General features: G+C 48.8%; 1 protein-coding gene and 1 long non-coding RNA gene across 3 annotated transcripts in view; one reads left to right on the top strand and one right to left on the bottom strand.

The window, feature by feature from the left end:
* FAM222A (family with sequence similarity 222 member A) overlaps positions 1 to 19006 on the bottom strand; it is a 55509-nt gene that overhangs the window by 15567 nt on the left and 20936 nt on the right. The window contains exons 2-3 of one of the 2 annotated variants that reach the window (XM_032301142.1): positions 12363 to 12460; positions 10316 to 10443 (exon numbers count right to left, since the gene is read on the bottom strand). In XM_032301142.1, coding sequence (XP_032157033.1) covers positions 10316 to 10397 — 82 coding nt within the window. In that variant the 5' untranslated portion in view covers positions 10398 to 10443; positions 12363 to 12460. The remainder of the gene's footprint in view (positions 1 to 10315; positions 10444 to 12362; positions 12461 to 19006) is intronic. The other variant, XM_032301137.1, reaches the window with a different exon arrangement.
* Positions 1 to 19006, top strand: part of LOC116566580 — a 47762-nt gene that overhangs the window by 27357 nt on the left and 1399 nt on the right. The window contains exon 2 of the long non-coding RNA XR_004275920.1: positions 18870 to 18987. This is a non-coding gene — a long non-coding RNA (uncharacterized LOC116566580). The remainder of the gene's footprint in view (positions 1 to 18869; positions 18988 to 19006) is intronic.

The raw sequence follows: 19006 nt of genomic DNA, 5'->3' as shown, positions 1-19006 counted from the left end.
CGGGAGCATTAATAAATTACTAACAGAAACTATATGGCCTGCAAGGTTGAAAATATCTGCTCTTTGCAGAAAATGTTTGCCAGCCTCTGCTGTCAAGGAGTGCAGTTGCGTTTGTATGTTGATCTTATATTGCTGAAGTCTTATTCTCTTGGGTTTCTTTCTTTTCTTTTTTTAGAGACAAAGTCTCGATATGTTGGCGAGGCTGATGTCTCGGACTCCTGAGTAGCTGGGACTCCAGGTGTACATCACTGCAGCTGGCCTCTTGGGTTTTTCTATGCAGATAATTCTACTCCTTTCTAATCCTTATACTACCTTTTAATGTACTTGTTCTAGCTTACCTGTGCTGGCTGCAGCCTCTGTGCAGTGTGTGGACAAGCAGTGAGCAGGATCTTTGTCTCCCTCTGATGTTACCAAGCCTCAAATTTGTTTGCAGTGGATGGTGGTTGGACTCTGGTAAACAAAGGAGGTTGACTTTCTTCCTAGTTGGCTTGAAGCTTATTTTCTGGTTGTTAAATCATAAACAGGGATGAGATCTATCTGGTCCTTCATCTCTGAGCCTCTGTCCTCTCACAGGCTGAGTACCCGCGGCAGGAACGGCCCCAGACCTTCCTTCCATCCCTCAGGCTGCACTCAGCAACAGCTGCATAACTGAATCTGCCGTGCAGCCCTAGATTTATTTTTAATTTCATTGGAATTTTAAATTGCTTTGTTTCTTCTGTCTTTTATTAGCATCAGTGGAAGCAGTGGCACCTGCAGGAATGCCGGTGGGCGGCAGTTCACTTGGGCAGTAGCTCTAGCCTGTCGGTGTCCTGGGGGTCTGTAGGGCAGGGGTGGAGTGAGGGTGGGAACTGGGGAAGAGCTGCTCCCTGATCCTCTTGGGTGACAAGCCCTTCAAAGCTTCTCACCTATCATGAACAATACGGGTTGTGGAGCATCTTGCCCCCTCATTGGTATCGATATTATGGGAGAGAGGCTCCCGCCCCGGGATCGGGGCAGGTGAGGTGTCTGGGTTAGCTGCTAGGCCCTGCAGAGTCCTCTCCTTCCATTCCTATCTCTATGTCACAGCAGAGGAGACCGAGGCAGTCACTTGCTCGTCCAAGACCACACATACGCACCCTCTTCAGGGCACAGCCTGTATTTTACCCCTAGACAGTCCCAAAGCCCTAGCGGTTCATGGGGATGGGGCAGGGTGGACATGCTACCCTTGGCTGCAGAGTAGCAGCCTGGGGCACAGAGAGGCCACATCATATGCCTAAGGTCCAGCTGTGAAGGGTAGGTGCTCATGTCTGCCTCCTGAGTCAGCTGCCTCAGCTCTACCTCCTTGGGCCCCTTGGACAGGGACAAGGCCCAGTCCCTGAGTGCCCCCGGACCACCGGCCCTCATGGTGCCTCTCTGGGGCTTCCGCGCAGCCTGCACCTTCAGCAGTGTGTGACTCAAAGTTTGCATATTAACGCCATGATGGGAAAGTTGAAGATGTATTAGTGAGGAAGGGCCTGAGCATTTGAGACCCACAGGCTGCTGGCCCAGGGGTAGGCAGGTTCCTTTGCTTTTCTGCAGGTCATTTTTTCCAGTCACCTAGGATAGGCCCCTGCCGCCCAAACTCCTGGACTCAGTTCATTGCAACCCACCTCCTCTGGCCCATCTGACCTTGGATCCCAGAGAACTGAACTGTGGTTATTTCTGATTCCCTGGCCATTTCTCAGCCTACAGCCAGACCTCACCACAAGCTACTCTGATCCCTGTTTTACAGGAAAAGGGAGACAGGGGTTTCAGACTGGACCACCTCATCCCCCTCAACCAAGCTGTTGATGTTATCACAGATGGCAAGAGCTGGGTAGCTTCTGAGGTTCACCTCAACGGAGCCCTTGTTTTACAGAGGGAGGAGAACAGGAGCCCTGAGAGGCTGAACCACTCATCCAGGGATCCAGGGTCATCATGCTGCCCACAGCCTGGTTGAGACCTTTCTCCCTTGGTTGAAAACACAGCATGGCCCCGGGTCTGGTCACAAGCCCTTTCCTGTCTTGGTTCTGCCCAGGGGCGACAGGGACAAGAGGAGAGATCTGGGCCCTATCACCTAAGAACCATGTCTAGGAGGAAAGGGCAGGAGCCTCCCTGACCTAGTGTCCAGGCGCTGACTGGCAGCAGCAGGGCACCCAATTCAATTTTCTGCTATCTCCCTTCCTGCCTTCCTGTTTCCTGTGCTCTTCAATTACAGGCAGAGTCACTGTCTTTTCCAATACGTGCAGAGATGTCAAAGGATCTGAATGGGCGGGGGAAGCAGGATATCCTTGGTGACCATCCCTGCTCTCATTTTCTGGCCTGGGAGCAGGAAGGAAGGGCCAGCCCAAGTCATCAGGACCAGCCCCTCCTCTAGCCATCTGGTAGCAGAGGGCAGGGAGTCCTGACAGCTGGACAGTAGCAATCAAAGGTTAAAATGCACAGACCCACTGGGTGCGGGGGCTCACGCCTGTAGTCCCAGCACTTTGGAAGGCTGAGGCGGGCAGATGATGAGGTCAGGAGATCGAGACCATCCTAGCTAATACCGTGAAACCCCATCTCTAATAAAAATACAAAAAATTTGCCGGGAGTGGTGGCATGCACCTGTAGTCCCAGCTGTTTGGGAGGCTGAGGCAGGAGAATCACTTGAACCAGGGAGTTGGAGGTTGCAGTGAGCCCGGATTGTGCCACTGCACTACAGCCTGGGCGATAGAGTGAGACTCCATCTCAAAAAAAAAAAAAAAATGCACAGACCCTTTGTGACAATGAGTACAGCCTGGAAGAATTTTTTTTTTTTTTCGCAGATGCACATGTACAAAGATGTTCATTACAGGGCTGTTTAGAATAGTGACAGACTAGAAACAACCTAAATGTCCATCAGCCAAGGGCTGGTTAAATGTTATCATTTTTTATCCCTGCAGTGGAATACACTGTAGCTGCTAAATCACTAAACAAAAAAGAATAGGCTACCAAGAGCAGCAGAGATCAAGTAGAGCTAAGAAGCAGAAAAAGGCCAGGCGCCGTGGCTCATGCCTGTAATCCCAGCATTTTGGGAGGCAGAGACAGGAGGATCATGAGGTCAGGAGATCGAGACCATCCTGGCCATGGTGAAACCCTGTCTCTACTAATATACAAAAAATTAGCCGGGCATAGTGGTGTGCGCCTGCAGTCCCAGCTACTCAGGAGGCTGAGGCAGGGGAATCGCTTGAACCCAGGAGACAGGTTGCAGTGAGCTGAGATCGTGCCACTGCACTCCAGCCTGGTGACAGAGCAAGACTCTGTCTCAAAAAAATATAAATAAATAAAAGTAAAAGAATTAGAAAAAAGGGCCATACCTGCAGATTTGAAAGTCAGCAGCAAACATGTCCCAAAAGTGAGGGGCACACCCTGAGGACAAAATCTAAACCCCTTATTTGAAGCAGTGGAAGTAGGGGTTTGTCAGCTCAGGACATGTCCCTGGCTTTTCTCCAACCTGAACCTCCTGCCAATGGACTGGGAAAAACTAATTTCCTCCTAAGTAATCTAAATTGAACCAGCATAGGACCTAATAAAAAATACACTAAAAAATGAAAGCAAGACAAAGCGTAAGTAAATTCATGGTTGGCCAAAACACCTCCTAGCAGAAGGATACAGTCACAGAAGAGATGAAAATCATAGACAAGTATTTCATCAAGAAAGAAAAAAACTTAGTAAGCAGTTGTTTCTATAAAGCAACAGAAAAAAAAAAAAAAGCTTACTGCCCAAGTCAAGGGGGAAATAGAATGAGCACAGGAGAAAAAAGAAGGGGCAGAAAACACAGGGAAAAAAGTGAGCAATATGAAAGATGTCAGAAAGGTCTAATCAGAAAAAGGTAGATAGGGAAAATGGTGAAAGACAGCCAATATATGCTTAGCTGGAGTCCCCAAGGAAGGAAACTAAAATCCCAGCCTGGGATCTGCATGCTGAGAAGGCACAGTACTGCGTTCCAGGGAAAACAGACTCTGTACGATCAACTCCCAAACACATCCTCATCAAGTAACTGGACATGAAAGATATGGAAAGATCAAAATCAAATAGAAGGGGGGAAAATCAGGCTTCAGTTTCTCCATGGCAACATGCAATATTAGAAGACAGTAGAACAAAGCCTACAAAATCCTCAAAGAAACAAAATGAACCAGGAACTTTTTTATTTTAACCCATTCAAGTAGAAAGGCAACAGAGAGATGTTCTGCACGTGCAGAAACTCCAGGAGTATTTTTCACAGGAGGCCTTCAGGAAAATACTAGCGGGCCAACGTCAGACAATGAGTAAATCAATGCAAAAGATTTGGTAGTGAGCACTATTCTTTAATTAAAGAAACAAATGTGAGGATTATGGTGACATAGCAGGTGCTGTATTATAAGCCCTGAGATTACAGTAATAGCATCGCTAATCACAGATGAGAAAGGAAGGAGGAAAGAAGGGGACAGGATTATAAATGGAACGATACCCTAGTCTTTATGTCGAACTCCTGGCTTCATGTGATCCTCCCACCTTGGCCTCCCAAAGTGCTGGGATTGCAGGTGTGAACCACTGCACCCGGCTGGATAGCCTCATCTTTAATAGCTGGAATGAAACGATACCATTTAAAACTGATGTTAGATAATACAGGTATGAAAATATGAAGTGAACTCTAAGAAAATGTTGTGGAAAGAAAAAGAAAATATGCCAATTTCATGATTTTATTCCTCATAGGAAAAATAATAGATACTGTTCTAAAGAAATAGAGAATTAAGGAATAGTTATACCACTAGAACAAAATCACCAACCTTCCTTATGATTAGTAGGTACACAAAACAAAGCAGAGAACACAAATCACACCGTGAAAGACTTTTTAGAGCAATTTAAATAAAGCACAAATGACTGAACTAAAACCAGACATCTGTCATATCAATAAATGTAAATGGGCTAAACTCTCCTATTAAAAGAAAAAAAGGGCATTCAGACTGGATCACAAAGCTTAATCCAACTCTAGAGTATATGAGTCACATCTAAACAAAATAATTCAGAAAGGCTGAAATAAAAGGATTGGCAAGGTTTTTAAGACAAATGTGAATTTAAAAGGCAGAGATTACCATTTTAATAGATAAAATTGAATCCTGGACTTTTTGGCCTGGATTCAATTTTATCTCTTAGGATATAATTCACTATGAAGATTTAAGATTATTAATATCTATGCATTAAATAACATTGCATCGCCATTCAAAAGCCAAAGATACAGGTGCTACAAGAAGCCATAGACAGGAAGATGCTAGCAGCAGGTGTCTAATTCCTTTCTCCATCCATGACAGGAGAATAAGACTATAGAAAACCTAAAAGCCTAATTAATGGGAGATAAAATTGGTATATACCAAACTGAATGCTGAAAGCAAAATGAACACCTTTTTAAGTTCCCATTAAAAAATCCACAAAGCTCACAACAATTACCATAGGTTATATCACAAAGGAAGCTTCAACAAATTCCTAAAAAGTAGAAATGACAGACAAGATTCTCTGATCATAAAAAACACTACCACCACCCTAGAAGTAAAACACAAAAGCACTCACTATCTGAATGGATGAGTGGGACTCAAATGAATCTTAGGTTAAAATTTATCTAAAAAATAATAATATTGAAAATATTACATATAGCTCAGCAGTGCTCAGAGACTTTGTAGCCTGAATTTTTCCTTTTAAAAAAAAAAGTAATGTAAAAATGTAACTCTCTAAGGGGAAAAAACCTAAAAGCTGAAGGAAAGTTTTAATAAAGATAAAAGCATAAATTGAGTTAGAGACCAGAAAAGGGTAATTACTAATAAATAAATCCTAAAGATGAATCTTTGGGGAAAGGGGATAGATAGTATCATTAAGCTAACTAACCTAATGAAGAAAAACAGGAAAAAGAGCACAAAATAGGCAATATAAGAAATAAGGGTGAACTCACCATTAAGAGTTGTAAAAATTATTTAGTTCAACCTAATGCAAATCAATCTGAAGACCTGGATAAAATGAATACTTTTCTAGAGAAACATAATTTACTAAAGTCACCCAAAAAGCAGAACAATTAAACCAATTATTAGAGAAGAAACAGCATTATCAAAGCACTACCCACTCACCCCAAATAAGTGCATTAGCCCAAACAGTTTCATGGAGAATCACCAAACTTTTAAGGACAGATAATTCTATGTCTATTTAAACTATTCAGACAAAAGAGAAAGAAGGAAAGCCTCGATTTTCTTCATGATGTGAGTATAACATAGCAAAACCCAATCAAAATTGTTCCAAAAAAAGAAAACCAAAGAACAATCTCTTTGATAAGACTGCAGTAAAAATCCTAAATAACAAATCCAACCCAGCAGTATATTATAAAGAAATATTCACCATGACCAACTGGGGCTGGAATGCAAGGATAGTTCAATATTAAGAACTCTATTATTATTCAAGTTAATTCACTGATGGGAAAAATGTGATGATAAACGCTGAAAAATCTTTTGGCAAAGTTCAACTTCCATTCTTGATTTTTAAAATCCTCAACAAAAGAGGAATAGATGGAGACTTATTTAACCTGATAAACTATCTGCCCCAAAGCCAGCATTTGCTTCATGGGGAAATCTAGAAGGTACAAAGCAAGAATGTTTATTGCCACTATTATTTTTCATTGTTCCAGGAATAGTAGCCAACTATTAAATAAAACAAATTAAGGTATAAAACAAAGCAGGGTGTAAATTTATTATCTGTAAATCATACAATAGTATAACTGAAAAACCCAAGTGGCTAAATTGAAAAACTGTTATGAACAATAAAAGAATTCAGTGAGGTGACAGAAGTTAACAGCCTTCATATAACCAACCTTCATTTGTGGAAGAAAAGAATAACTAAAAAATCTAAACTATCCAGAAATAAACTTAACCAACCAAGGTTCAAGATTTCAACCAGGCCAATGTTAAAACATTTCTGAGAGACATGAAACAGAAGTGTATCATATTTTGGTGGGAAAGGAAGCATCATAAAAGTGTCATTTCTTCCTAAATTCATCTGTAAATGTAATGCAATACCAGTAAAAACACAAATAGGATTTTTGTTTTGACCTAGATAAATTGATTCTATAGTTCAGACAGGAAAATATATAAAAGAGCCAAGGAAATTTGGGTGGAGAGGGGAGAACAAGGAGCAACAAATACCAAAATGTACTACAGACCCTGGGTGCGGTAGCTCATGCCTGTAATCCCACCACTTTGGGAGGCTACGGCAGGTGGATCACCTGAAGTCAGGAGTTCGAGACCAGCCTGTCCAACATGGTGAAACCCCGTCACCACTAAAAAATACAAAAATTAGCAGGGCATGGTGGCTTGTGCCTGTAATCCCAGCTACTCAGGAGGTTGAGGCAGGCAAATCACTTGAACCTGGGAGGTGGAGGCTGCAGTGAGCTGAGATCGCACCACTGCACTCCAGTCTGGGTGACAGAGCAAGACTGTCTGGGAAAAATATTACAAGTTGAGCACCCAAATCTAAAATCCAAAGTGTTCCCAAATCTGCAACCTTTTGAGTGCTGACGTTGCATACAAAGGAAATGTTCATTGGAGCATTTTGGGTTTTTTAATTTGGGATGCTCAACTGGTATAATGCAAATTTTCCAAAATTCAAAACACTTTGGTCTCAAGCATTTCTGATAAGGGCTACTTAACCTGGAGAAACATATGCGGCAACACAGATGAATGTATAAACATTATGCTAAGGGAAAGATGCCAGCCACTAGTCCAGAATAGGGAAATCTGTAGAGAAAGGGGAGGGAGTTGGTGGGGAGAGATGAGGTGACTGCTGATGGGTGTCGGTTTTCTTCTTGAGGTTATGAAAATGTTCTAAATTGACTGTGGTGACAGCTGCATAATTCTGTGAATATACTAAAAACCATGGAATTGTACACTTCAAATTGGTGAATGGTATATGAGTTATATTTCAATAAGGTTACAAATTTTAAACAACATAATAAATAAAATAGTATTGCACTGATACTTGAATATATTTGGTCCCATACCTCACACTTTGTCCCCAATAAACTATAGATCATATAGAGATCATACTTTTTTTTTGAGACCGAGTCTTGCTCTGTTGTCCAGGCTGGAGTACAGTGGCGTGATCTTGGCTCACTGCAATCTCTGCTTCCCTGGGTTCAAGTGATTCTCCTCCCTCAGCCTCCCCAGCAGCTGGGATTACAGGCGTGTACCATCATGCCTGGCCAATTTTTGTATTTTTTAGTACAGACTGGGTTTCACCATGTTGGCTAGGGTGGTCTTGAACTCCTCACCTCAGGTGATCCACCTGCCTCTGCCTCCCAAAGTGCTAGGATTACAGGTGTGAGCCACTGTGCCCGGCCTCATACATTTTTTTAAAACCATCAAAGATCTATAAAAAACCTGGGGGAATTAAAAAATAATAATCTTAGCCTGAGGAAGGACTTTCTAAGTATGATGCAAAATCCAAAGGCCATAAAAGGAAACACTTATAAATTTCACTTCCCAAAGAAAATTCCTCCATGGCAGAATCGAAAACAAAAACCAATTTGGGGAAAACATCTGCAATTCATACCACAGACAGAGGTCTGATTCCATCATATACAAATAGCTTCTACAAATCAATAAAGACAAAAACAACCACCCAATTAAAAGAAAAGGAGCCAAGGAGATAAGTGATTAGTCAAAGGAAAAACAAATAGCACAGACATGAAAAGATATTCAACCTCATTCATATAAAACTGAGTTAAAATTACACCGTGGCCAGGTGCGATGGCTCACGCCTGTAATCCCAGCTGTTCTGGAAGCAGAGGCGGGAGGATGGCAAGAGGCCAGGGGTTTGAGACTAGCTTGGGCAACATAGCTAGACCTTGACTCCCTAAACAAAAGCAACCCGCACTGTGATCCTATTTTCACTGCTCAGGTGGGCAAAACCTAAAAGTGTGATATGACGCTGTGATGGTGAGGGGTGGGGAACAGATCCTCTCACACCAGAATGTAAGGTGTCCGCAGATGCACCATCTAAAGATGTCTATCAGACCACAACTATCAAAATGCCAAATACACATCCCTTTGACCCGGTTTTTCCACTTCCAGAAATGTCCCCTGCAGTTTTATCCACACCCTCATGACACATACAGGGTTTACTGCTGCACTGCTTGTGATGGCAACAGGTCAGCTACAGTCTGAACAGAGGACTGGCCAGATAAATTATGGGTCATCCCTGCTGGAAAAAACGATGTGGCGAAAGAATGAGGATGCTCTTTAGAAGCTGACATACAGAATAGATTACAGAGGGAAACAGTGAGGTGCAGAACACTGTGTAAAATACGCGTGTCCACACATATTTGCTGGGATGCATAAAACATCTGGTAGGACACCCAGGAAGCTGATGACATGGACTCCCTCACGAGGGAAGCAGGTGGCTGGCCCAGAGGGAGGCTTTTGTCTGTACACCCCTTCCTTCCTCTGAGTGTTAGATAACATGAATGTGTTACCTAGTCTAAAGATAAGTAAATATTTAAAAGAAAAGATATTTTCACAGTGTAAGCATCATGCTAAACAGCAACGGATCTTGGGCTGTAGGACAGAAGCAACAGGGAGGGGTGGAGACTGCGGTGACCTGGAGATGGACGTCCCTTTAAAGGAGACTGCTGTTCAGCTCTAACCATGGCTGCAGTCCAGGCACACAGGCCCATGTTACCAGATCCTCTGTTTTTGTTTTCAGGAGATCCTAGAAATCCAGATTTTAATGCAAATCTCCATTTCTAGGTAGCTACTGTAAAAAAGAAATTACAGTAGCTAAAAATAATCAGATCAGAGCATTTGGGATCCTGGTCCTAGATAGTGAGAACACCCCTGGTCACCAGTCCCAGTGAAAAAGCAAGACCAGAGAGAGAAGGAAACACCTAAGACCACACAGCTCACGGGCCTCAAGCAGGGATCCCATTCTATTTTTTGCTTCCATGTCATCCTACTTTAATGGTGGTGAGTGAGACAGACATGGCGAGACAATGGTGGTGAGGTCACAGAGACAGGGTTGGGCCATGGTGATGGTGGTGGTCAGAAGAGCCTGCTAGGAAGGAGGTCACGCCAGAGTTGAGAGTCTCACCCAGCAGGAGCCGGCCAGACAAAGGAGTGAGTGTCATATTGGGGAGGGAGACCAGGAAGGCAGCACAGCCGGGGCCAAGGCCTGGGAGCCTGAGAGAGCACAGAGGCTTTCCGACAGGGCCATGGTGGTGGACGCAATGGTGAATGGCGTTCTCCACCCTCGACCTGCCCTGCAAAGGCTGGGGAGGTGTCCTACTCACACTTGCGCAGCTCCAGGCTCTTGCTCGGGCAGGCCAGGTGTTGGCCCGGGGGGTTCTGGGTCCTCTGCAGACAGGCCAGCATGGCTGAGCTGGGGGTCCCCGGTGGGGCGCGCTCTGCGGTAGGGTCCCTGCAGGAGGAAGATGAGGTGCGCTGTCACCTGGGGGCTGTTCCGAGTTTGCCTCCCACCAGGAGTCTCCCTGCAACCCCAAAGAACATCAGAGACTCTCAAAGCACATACCCTTTCCCCTTATTCAACCGATGAGAGGACCAAGGCCGAAGGCATCAAGAGGCCCGTCTGTGGCCTCACGGGAAGGAAGAGAATCTGGGCTCTTGAGTGGGGGCTACACCATGATAGGGCAGGAATGACATCAGACATGCCCAGCCCTGCCTGACATATGGGTCACCTGCTCTGGGGCCTGCCCTGATGTCCCCAGTCCCTCCTCACTCCCTCCGTGCCCTGTAGCAGGCTGTCCTTCCAGCTGGTGGCAGCCCCCTGTAAGCAAGTCAACCTGAAGACCCCACCTGGTCATCTTGGGCGTCTACACAGGGGTGCTTGGGAAACATCAGAGGGTACGTGGGTGTCCCAGGTGACTGAAGTACTGGTCTGCCTCCTGCCCTGTGTATCCTCACAGCCCCCACTGGAGGGGATATGTCAGGATGGCGTCCCTGGGAGAATGATGGACGCTTGAACCTTGATCCATGCTGCACCCTGAGCCCAGCCCCCATGGGCCACCAAGGCTACCCTGACCAGAGATCCCTGTCGCTGCCTGACTGAGCTCCTTACCCAAATGGGAAGGACAGAGGCCTGTGCCCTGAAGGGCAGCAGCTCAGATGTGGCTGCACACAGGCCTGTGTGGTACCTTCCCCCACAGCCTGACATTCACACAGACACTCGTCTTCAGCTTCCCCAAACCCACTCTCCTGCAGAGAACGTTTCAGAAGGTGCAGGTACATTCCTGATAGCCCAAAGGCCCTGAGTGGCAGGGTCAGGGTGGGTCTGCCTGGGAGGCTCCCATAGGAGGGTGGCAGTGAGAGTTTACTTAGAGGTCCCTTCCTCCCTTCCTACTAAGGAGAAGGCAGGTCTTGGGGTGAGCTCAACCCCGGACGCCCCTGATGTCCATCACCTGGGTACCCCGTCCCCACCACCTCCCGACCTCCCCAAGTCCTGAGCAGCCAAGCTGAGTCACCTCAATCTTCATGTTGGTTTGAAAAAAGGAGGAGAAGAAAGCGGGGGGAGGGGGGTGTGCTGAAGGGGAAGAAAGGCAAGTTATTTAATACTAAACAGGTGTCTGGAGTCCTAAATTCTGCCGCTTTCTTCTAATAATGAAGTATTCATGAGGAAAAGCCTTTTTTCACTACTTTCTTAAGATACTAATTTCACAACAAGCTCCTTGTTATGGCGCAATTATTCCAATCTTGTATTTCCCGGAGACGGTTGCAGCCTCCCGTCTGTCCTGGCCTCTCGGTAAATGAAAGACAATCGCGTAACCACCTTTCATTATGCCCTATTTTACTTTCAGCAAAGGTACCCTGAAAGAAATGATTTCCTCTGAAAGGGACTTTTATTCAGTTTCAAAACCAATTTTCTCCTATTACCATCTCAAAAAAAAAAAAATCGAGAGAGAGAGAGAGAGAGAGAGACAGAGAGAGAGAGAGAGAGAGAGAAAGTGGGGGATGGAGGGGAGGGGGTGGTGATTCTCACCACCCCCTCCCCAATCGCCAGCCTTAACACAGAGATGCAATAAAAGCTGCAGTATCCACTTCCTGGCTTTGATTTCTGGTAATTTTAAAATAGGCCATTACAATCAGGCAGAAATTATACAGTTTAAAAAGGGAATGAAGTGGGGCTTATTGCAGGGATGAAAGTCCTTGACTGTAGGAAGGCAGCGCTGCTCCTCTCCTCGGGGACTTGCGACGTGAGCAGGTGGCGGGAGCGGGCCTGACTCGGGCCCGCCATCACCAGTCATGGACACCAGCCCTGGAGGACATGCTGTGCATGTGGACAGGCAGGGCTGGGCGCACACACACGCCCTGGTACACAATCACCTACGTACATATGTGTTTGCTGCCTGGCGTGTTACTCTGCACTTACGGGTATCCTCTCACACACAGGCGGTCCGCGGGGACTCAAAATCGTGTGCAATCTGGAAGGTACGAGGCCCGCTGCAACCTCCCTCACACTGGCCCGCCTCCTTCTGCGCCCCCTGCTCCAGGGCAGGGTCCATCTCTCGTGGCTCTGACATAGGGGGTGGGGTAGAGGTGGTAGCTCTGGAGAAAGCCAACCTGAGACCTCTCCCTCCACAGATGGGAAACCCAAGCCACAGGGGCCGTGGCCTGCCAAGGCTGCCAGGCAGGGGAGTGGCTGGGTGCAGTCACCCCCTTACCACTTGGCTGTACTCAGGACAGTAAGGAGGGGGGTCAGAGACTGGTGCCCTTCTGAAACCCTAGAAGCCCAGAACCTCTCTGACTCCCAGCACATGCCGTGTAACCCCAGCTGGGTTAATGACCCTCTCTGGCCTGTAACAGTGGCTCCATGACCCCTATGGATACGCCCAGGTCACTTTCTGCCAGAGTCCTCGCCATGCCCAGTTCTACCTCCAGCCTTTTACCAGGTGCCAGGGGTCCAGAAGCCCAGCCCTTCTCTAGGTGCCCCAGTGACCCATGGGCCATACATCCTGCATGCTTTGCAGTTGAAAAAGGGCAGGCTGGGGGCTGCAATGGTTGGGGGAGGTGCAGGTCTCCTATTCTGGAGCCTTCTGGGACCCCATCAGCTGCCTTCCCAGCAGGGCTCCAGTTGTCAGAGTGCTCTTATGGTGGATGCCAGGCAGTTCTGGGAGCTGCGAGGGGTCATCCGACTGAGCTCAGGGTGTGGGGGTTTTCAGGGCACAATGGTGTCCAAGTGCAGGCCTCAGCTTTGGCTCAGCTTCACCAGGCAGCTGCCTGCATCCTCCCATTCCTTGCTTCTGGAGGGCTACAGGCAGCCTGAGAGATGCTCTTCACTTACAGAAGAGGGACTTTTTTCTCTCTGCACCCCTAGTTGTCCCAACTCATTGCCCATTCTCCCAGGAACCCTGTGCCCTGCCACTGGGGGCACGTGGCAGGGTGGTGGGGTGTCCTAGGAGGGAAGTGGGGAGGGGACAGTGAAACATGTCAAGGACAAGGGGACCACCACCTCCAACTCCTGTATCATCCCCATCATCTGCAACCAAGACAATCATATTCCTCGCCTTGGCCTTAAAAACCTCCCTGGCCCGAGTAGAGCCCAGCCCTCTGCCCAGCAAACCTCATCTCTCTCACAGCTCCCCGCGGCCCTCCTTCCAGTCAGGCTGCCTCATACCTCTGGACCTTTGCCCCTGCTGGTTCTCCTGCCAATGGCACCATGACCCTAATCCATTTGAACTCAGATCTGTCTTCAGATCCTGGCTCAGCTGTCCCTTCCTCCCGATATCCACCATCTCCATCTCTGCCCTGATCATACCAAGTGTAATTGTCAATTTTCACATCTGTCTCTCTCCACTGGACTGGGTTTCTTAGGGGTAGGCACTGTGTCTTATTTGTCTGTCTCTCCCCAGTGGCTGGCAAGAGTAATCACTTAATAAATAGGTATTGAATGAATGACCGAATCAATGAATTGGTTATTGTCATATAAAGTGGCCTAGGCCCAGAGAAGCCAAGTGTCCCATACAAGGCCACACAGCAAGGCAGAGACAGGATTGGGGCATGCCCCTAAAACACTCATGTTCCTTCTGTGACCCCACCTTACCCCCTCCCTGCCTGGTGTCATCCCATCGGAGGAGGCTAGCCTCTCAGAACCCCCACCTGGACTCATCATCACCTGGCCAAGCTCCATCCAGGGAGCACTGCTCATTCTGAAACCCTATCTGCAAATCAGACTGTTTATAAGCTCAAGGTCTTTTGTGACTTTAATAATAAAAAGGGGGGGCAGGGAGGGGAAAATGCTGCATGCCTCAATGATTAGAATGCTTGGCACCTTCCCTGACATGGGGGCTGATAAGACGCCTTATCTCAGAGACACCCGAGGAAAAGGTCCCCTCCACCAGATAACGCCCCCAGCTGTCGATGTGTCCTTTCATAGCTGAGGATTTAGATAAAGGAAATGTGACAGGGGAGGGGAAAGGAAGGAAGGAACTTTCCAGGTCCGAGGAAGAATTGAGTCTATGATGCTTGCCTCAGCAGAACAATGAATGGGAGAAGGCTGTCTAAAGGCTGTCTATTTTTATTAAAAGAGCAGGGAACTGGGTTCTTGGGCCCTGCCTGCCTTTTGTCATCTTGTCCTCGCCTGTCTGGCTGCAGGGGGCGTCAGGGAGCCCACAGCCCAGTGGGAGGGGAAGCTGGGAAACAGCAACCTGCAATTTGGGCTCTTGACGGTGGTCAGCATGTATTGACTGCCCTCTGTGCCAAGCCCATGTGCCTCCTCCTCACGGCCTCTGTGGCCCCATTTCACAGCTTAGGAAATGGCCACAGAGAGGGGAAGCAATCTGTGCAAGGTCACACAGCTTTTAGATAGCAGAGCCCAAGGATGCCAACCCCAATCACACCCTCAGCCCCACACTGTACAGCAGCTCCATCATGGTTGGGGGTGTGTCAGCTCCCAGCTCCCAGTCAGCTGGCCAGGGAGGGATGGAAGCAAGGGCCACTTCTGCCCAGGGCCCAAACCCACTTTGATTCTACTGTGGGAGGGGCTGGGATCACAGAGAGAAGGGGTGAGAGGAGGGGAAGGGGTGCAAGGAGGGGAAGGGGTAGGGGGGAAGGGCTCCCAGAGGCCACTTACTCATCCCATAAACATTCAAGGAGGGCAACTCTTGAGGCTGGCATTGGACAGAAGGACACCGAGATGAGTAAAGCCCAGGCCTTGCTTCTTATGCAGCAAACACTTCCCAAGCATCCTTTGGGGGCCAGCCCTGTGCCATGTACTGGGAGGATGGAAACTGCTCAAAGCGTCCTGCCAGGAGGGAACATCCAGCCCGAACTGACCTCCCACTAAAAATGGATGTTCCTGACTTCTCTCTGCCTCCAGCGTTTTCCTGATGCAGCAGGTGGCTTGCACGTTCCCTCATGTGTCCGCAGGTCAGCAGTCTGCCCCTTGCCAGGCTGGGCTGACCCCAGGGCAGAATGGGAGGATATACCTGGCTTCACCGCAGGGCCCTGAGGCTGTGACCCCAGGAAAGCCACAGGCTGCACACCTTTGAGCCCCCATCTTCTCCTCCACCTCTTAACTCCTAGAGCTACCAACCTGGCTTCTGTGGCTCTATTCAAGGCCAAATCCTAGCTGTGACCTGGAAGGGAAGGTCATGCCAGGCTGTTCCTGGTATCCAACAGGACTGGTTCAGAGAAGAGAGCTGGCCCCAGATGCCTCTGGGTTGTGCCTGCCAGGCAGGGGCCAGGCACTGGGGTTCTTACTGGCTGGTGACCTGGAGGAACTCACAGCACTTCTGAGTCTGTTTCCCAAATGAACCTTTATAGGGAGTGGACCAGCTGATAGTATGAGGGCCATCTAGCTTGGACATAAGAAGATGTGACCATTTGGTTTTCAAATTTAACCCAGCTGTGTGCAAGGTGTTGGGTGGCCTCTGGCCTGTGGGCACACAAAGGGGCTCTAGATGTAGCCCTTGTCTTTGAGGGACTTAGAATCCTGAGCACAGACAAGATAGGAAGCTGGCAAAACCCAGCAGTGCACATAAGGATTGGATGGTTCAGACTCTGAATTCCCTTTTAGGAAGTGAAGGAGATGCCGGCCACTCTGCAGGGCCTTGCAGCCTTCCTGGGAGTGGTGGCAGTACAGGCAGGTGGTGAGGGAGCCCTCCCGCAGTTCTTACCTCCATCCCTCGGCTGGAATTGAAGTCTCTGCACACTGCCTGGCCACACAGCCTGCCCCAAAGGCAGACAGGAGCCTGAAGTGGTGGTGGGAGGCCCAGGGCCCGGGAAAGAGAATAAGTGCTGGATTGGGAATACTGGGGTCAGACCCTGGTGGGGTGGCCCTCAACGGGTCACTTCTCTGTGTTGGTCCCAGTACCACGAGCTGAGCCAATAGAGTAGAAAGTCTCAGAAAGTCCAGTCCACTCTATATAGCGAGGGGCAGCAAACCTGCTTCTGGTCAGGATGGAAGAGTGGTGGGACCCTTGCCCAGCCCAGGAATGTCCTCGGGAATCTAGGTGCAGGCTTCCTCCAACTCCCTTTGGAGCTCCCACCAGAGAAGATCCACTGCCTGTCTCCTTCCTCTCCCATCTCATCCCTAACTCCATCTGCCTCCCTGTCCTGATGCTCCCCTTCTCCTCCTTCCTGCTGTCTCTCTTTCTCTCTCCCTTCCTGACCCCTCTCCCCTACTCCTCCTTCTCTCTCCCACCCCACTTGTCTCAGCAAGGCAGCCAGAGTGGAAGCCCACCCCCACCTCCCTCCTGCCGCTCCCTCCCCCATCCCTGCTCTGAGCCGGAGGCCTTCCAAGGGACCCTGTTAATAATTAAATGTTAATCTAAAAAGCAATTTGAGCTGCGGCTAGGCAGATCTGGTTAGAGATTACATTAGCATGGAGGAGGCGAGGGTAATTTTCTTTAACCCCTCTCCTGATCTCTCAAGCCGGGGATTCTTCAAGTCACACCGGCACTGCTGATTAAACTGGCACAGGGCTTGGCTGTGGATAAGGGGCCTGTGAAAAGTGATTATTTCCCACTGCCATTTGGGCCGAAGCACCAGAAGGGGATTTTTACTTTTATTTTTTAAGATTGGGGGTTGGGGAGGTACTGTCCCCTTGAATAGAAGGCCTCATCTCCTGCCAGGATTATCACTATATCTGCCCCCAGCCCCAGCAGGCCAGGGGGCTCTCTAAAATGCTGCAAACCTGGTCACAGAGCATACCTGGCTCTTTGGTTCTCAGCACAAATATGCCAGTCCCCTGCCTGGCTCCAACGCCCCTCCACTGTGCCTGGTTCTGGGCTGGGCACTGGAGCCAGAGGTGCCGGTCTTTCTGAGCCAAAGGGGAGACCAAAAAGTAAAATGCAATCACCAATTCTGGGTGGCAGCCAGAGTCCTGAGCTGGGCTTCCCTATGCGCAAGCCTCTCACCTGCACGCTTACGGGCCTTTGCCCATGCGATCCCCAAAGCTCTCTACCACTTACTACTCGAACTTCAATTGGAGTCTGGGTTCCTGAGGGTTTCTCCAAGACATGCAAGGTGCATGATAAATGTTTGATGAATCATCGAATGACTGGAATCCCATGTGGCTCTCCTTGATCCTTCCTCCATGGGTTCACAGTGCTATAGCAGTACCCGAGCACAGGGGCCCTCAGAAAAACGTCTTCTGAACAAAGGATGGGCAAGAGGCTATCCTGGAAGTCGGGGCAGAGCAGGCCACAGAAAGTGTCCTACTGGGACACAGGGCTGGGGTCTGGGGGTGGGCGGCCATGCCCAGGCCTGTCAGCACCACGGCCAGCTCCCAGCGCAGGAGCCCCGGAGAAAGGGGCGGGACACAGCCTGAGAGCTCAGTGATGTCAGTCGCCATGGGAACTGACAACTGCAATGTGCCTCTGTCAGCACTCTGACCACTGGGGACAGCATGGCAGATTAAGCACCAACTGTGTGCTAGGCCAGGCCCTGTGCTAGATGCTGGGGCAGTGACAGACCCTGAGAGGATGGGAGGCATCAGAGGGGTGATTACAAGACAGGGAGACAAGCGGTAGCCATGATGGGTTCACCCTACCTGGCCTGGGGGTGTCAAGATGGAAAGACACACCAGCTGCCTCATAAGCAGAGTGACAGCATCTCTCCCTGACTTCACATCAGGATGTCTGAGCTTTATACCTTAACCCTGTGGGCTTGGGGCAAATCCATCCTCCTCTCTGAGCCTCAGTTTTTGTGCCTGCAAGAGGGGTTCCTTCCTTACAACAAAGTGCCAGGGTCCTTGTGGTAGCTGCCTAAGTGGTACCTGTTGTTAGCTTTGTTCATGGCCGTCATCAACAGGTAAGTAGGAAAAAGCCAGAGGAAGGGGAGGATCCCACAGAAGGGACTGCACAGGCAACCACATGGAGACTTGAAAGAGAGGAGCAAACAGAGCATGAAGGAGCTCCAGGCTGCTGGAGGGCAAACCCTCCTGGTGAGTAATTGAGAGCACCCCATCTATGCAGGGCCAGGCAGGGAGCCCCTGAACCTCCCGGTGGGGAGATCTGTTTCCTGTGCACTAGTGCTGCTTCAGGGCAGGGACTCAGAGAAAGTGCTGGGAGGAGGGGTAGTCACTGCCACTGGCAACAGGCCTGGCTGGCCCTCTTCCAGAGCCACGAACCTCTGAGGGAGAGTTTCACTCTTCCCTGAGAGCCAGAGATCCTAAGGTACGAAGTTTGGAGTCAGGGGCAGGCTGAGCCTCTATTCTCCTAGTTCCAACCTCGGCTCTGTAATGAACATTGTCAGTCAAGTCTCCATCGTCACCTTCCAGTAAAGGGGGAGTGGGGAGATCTGAGAATTGATACTGAACAGCTTCAGTACTACAATGCCATAATGGGGCTGGGAGCTCAGCCGAAATCCCCCGGCCCAGTTTTTTTTTAGAGGTAGTCACAGAATCTGGAGAAACAACATGGAAATGGAGACCAAGAGAGGGAGGGAGGGATGCCACCAGATGACACTGGGATCCCGGAAGATGGAACACTGTGTGCAACAGGCAAAGGTCAGACCCACAGTGGAGA

Source organism: Sapajus apella, unplaced genomic scaffold, assembly GCF_009761245.1.
Source record: "Sapajus apella isolate SASKATOON/1434 unplaced genomic scaffold, GSC_monkey_1.0 scaffold2, whole genome shotgun sequence".
In the NCBI taxonomy this organism is placed as follows: Eukaryota; Metazoa; Chordata; class Mammalia; order Primates; family Cebidae; genus Sapajus; species Sapajus apella.
Note: the sequence above shows the minus strand (reverse complement) of the source record. Positions and strands in the feature narration are given on the sequence as shown.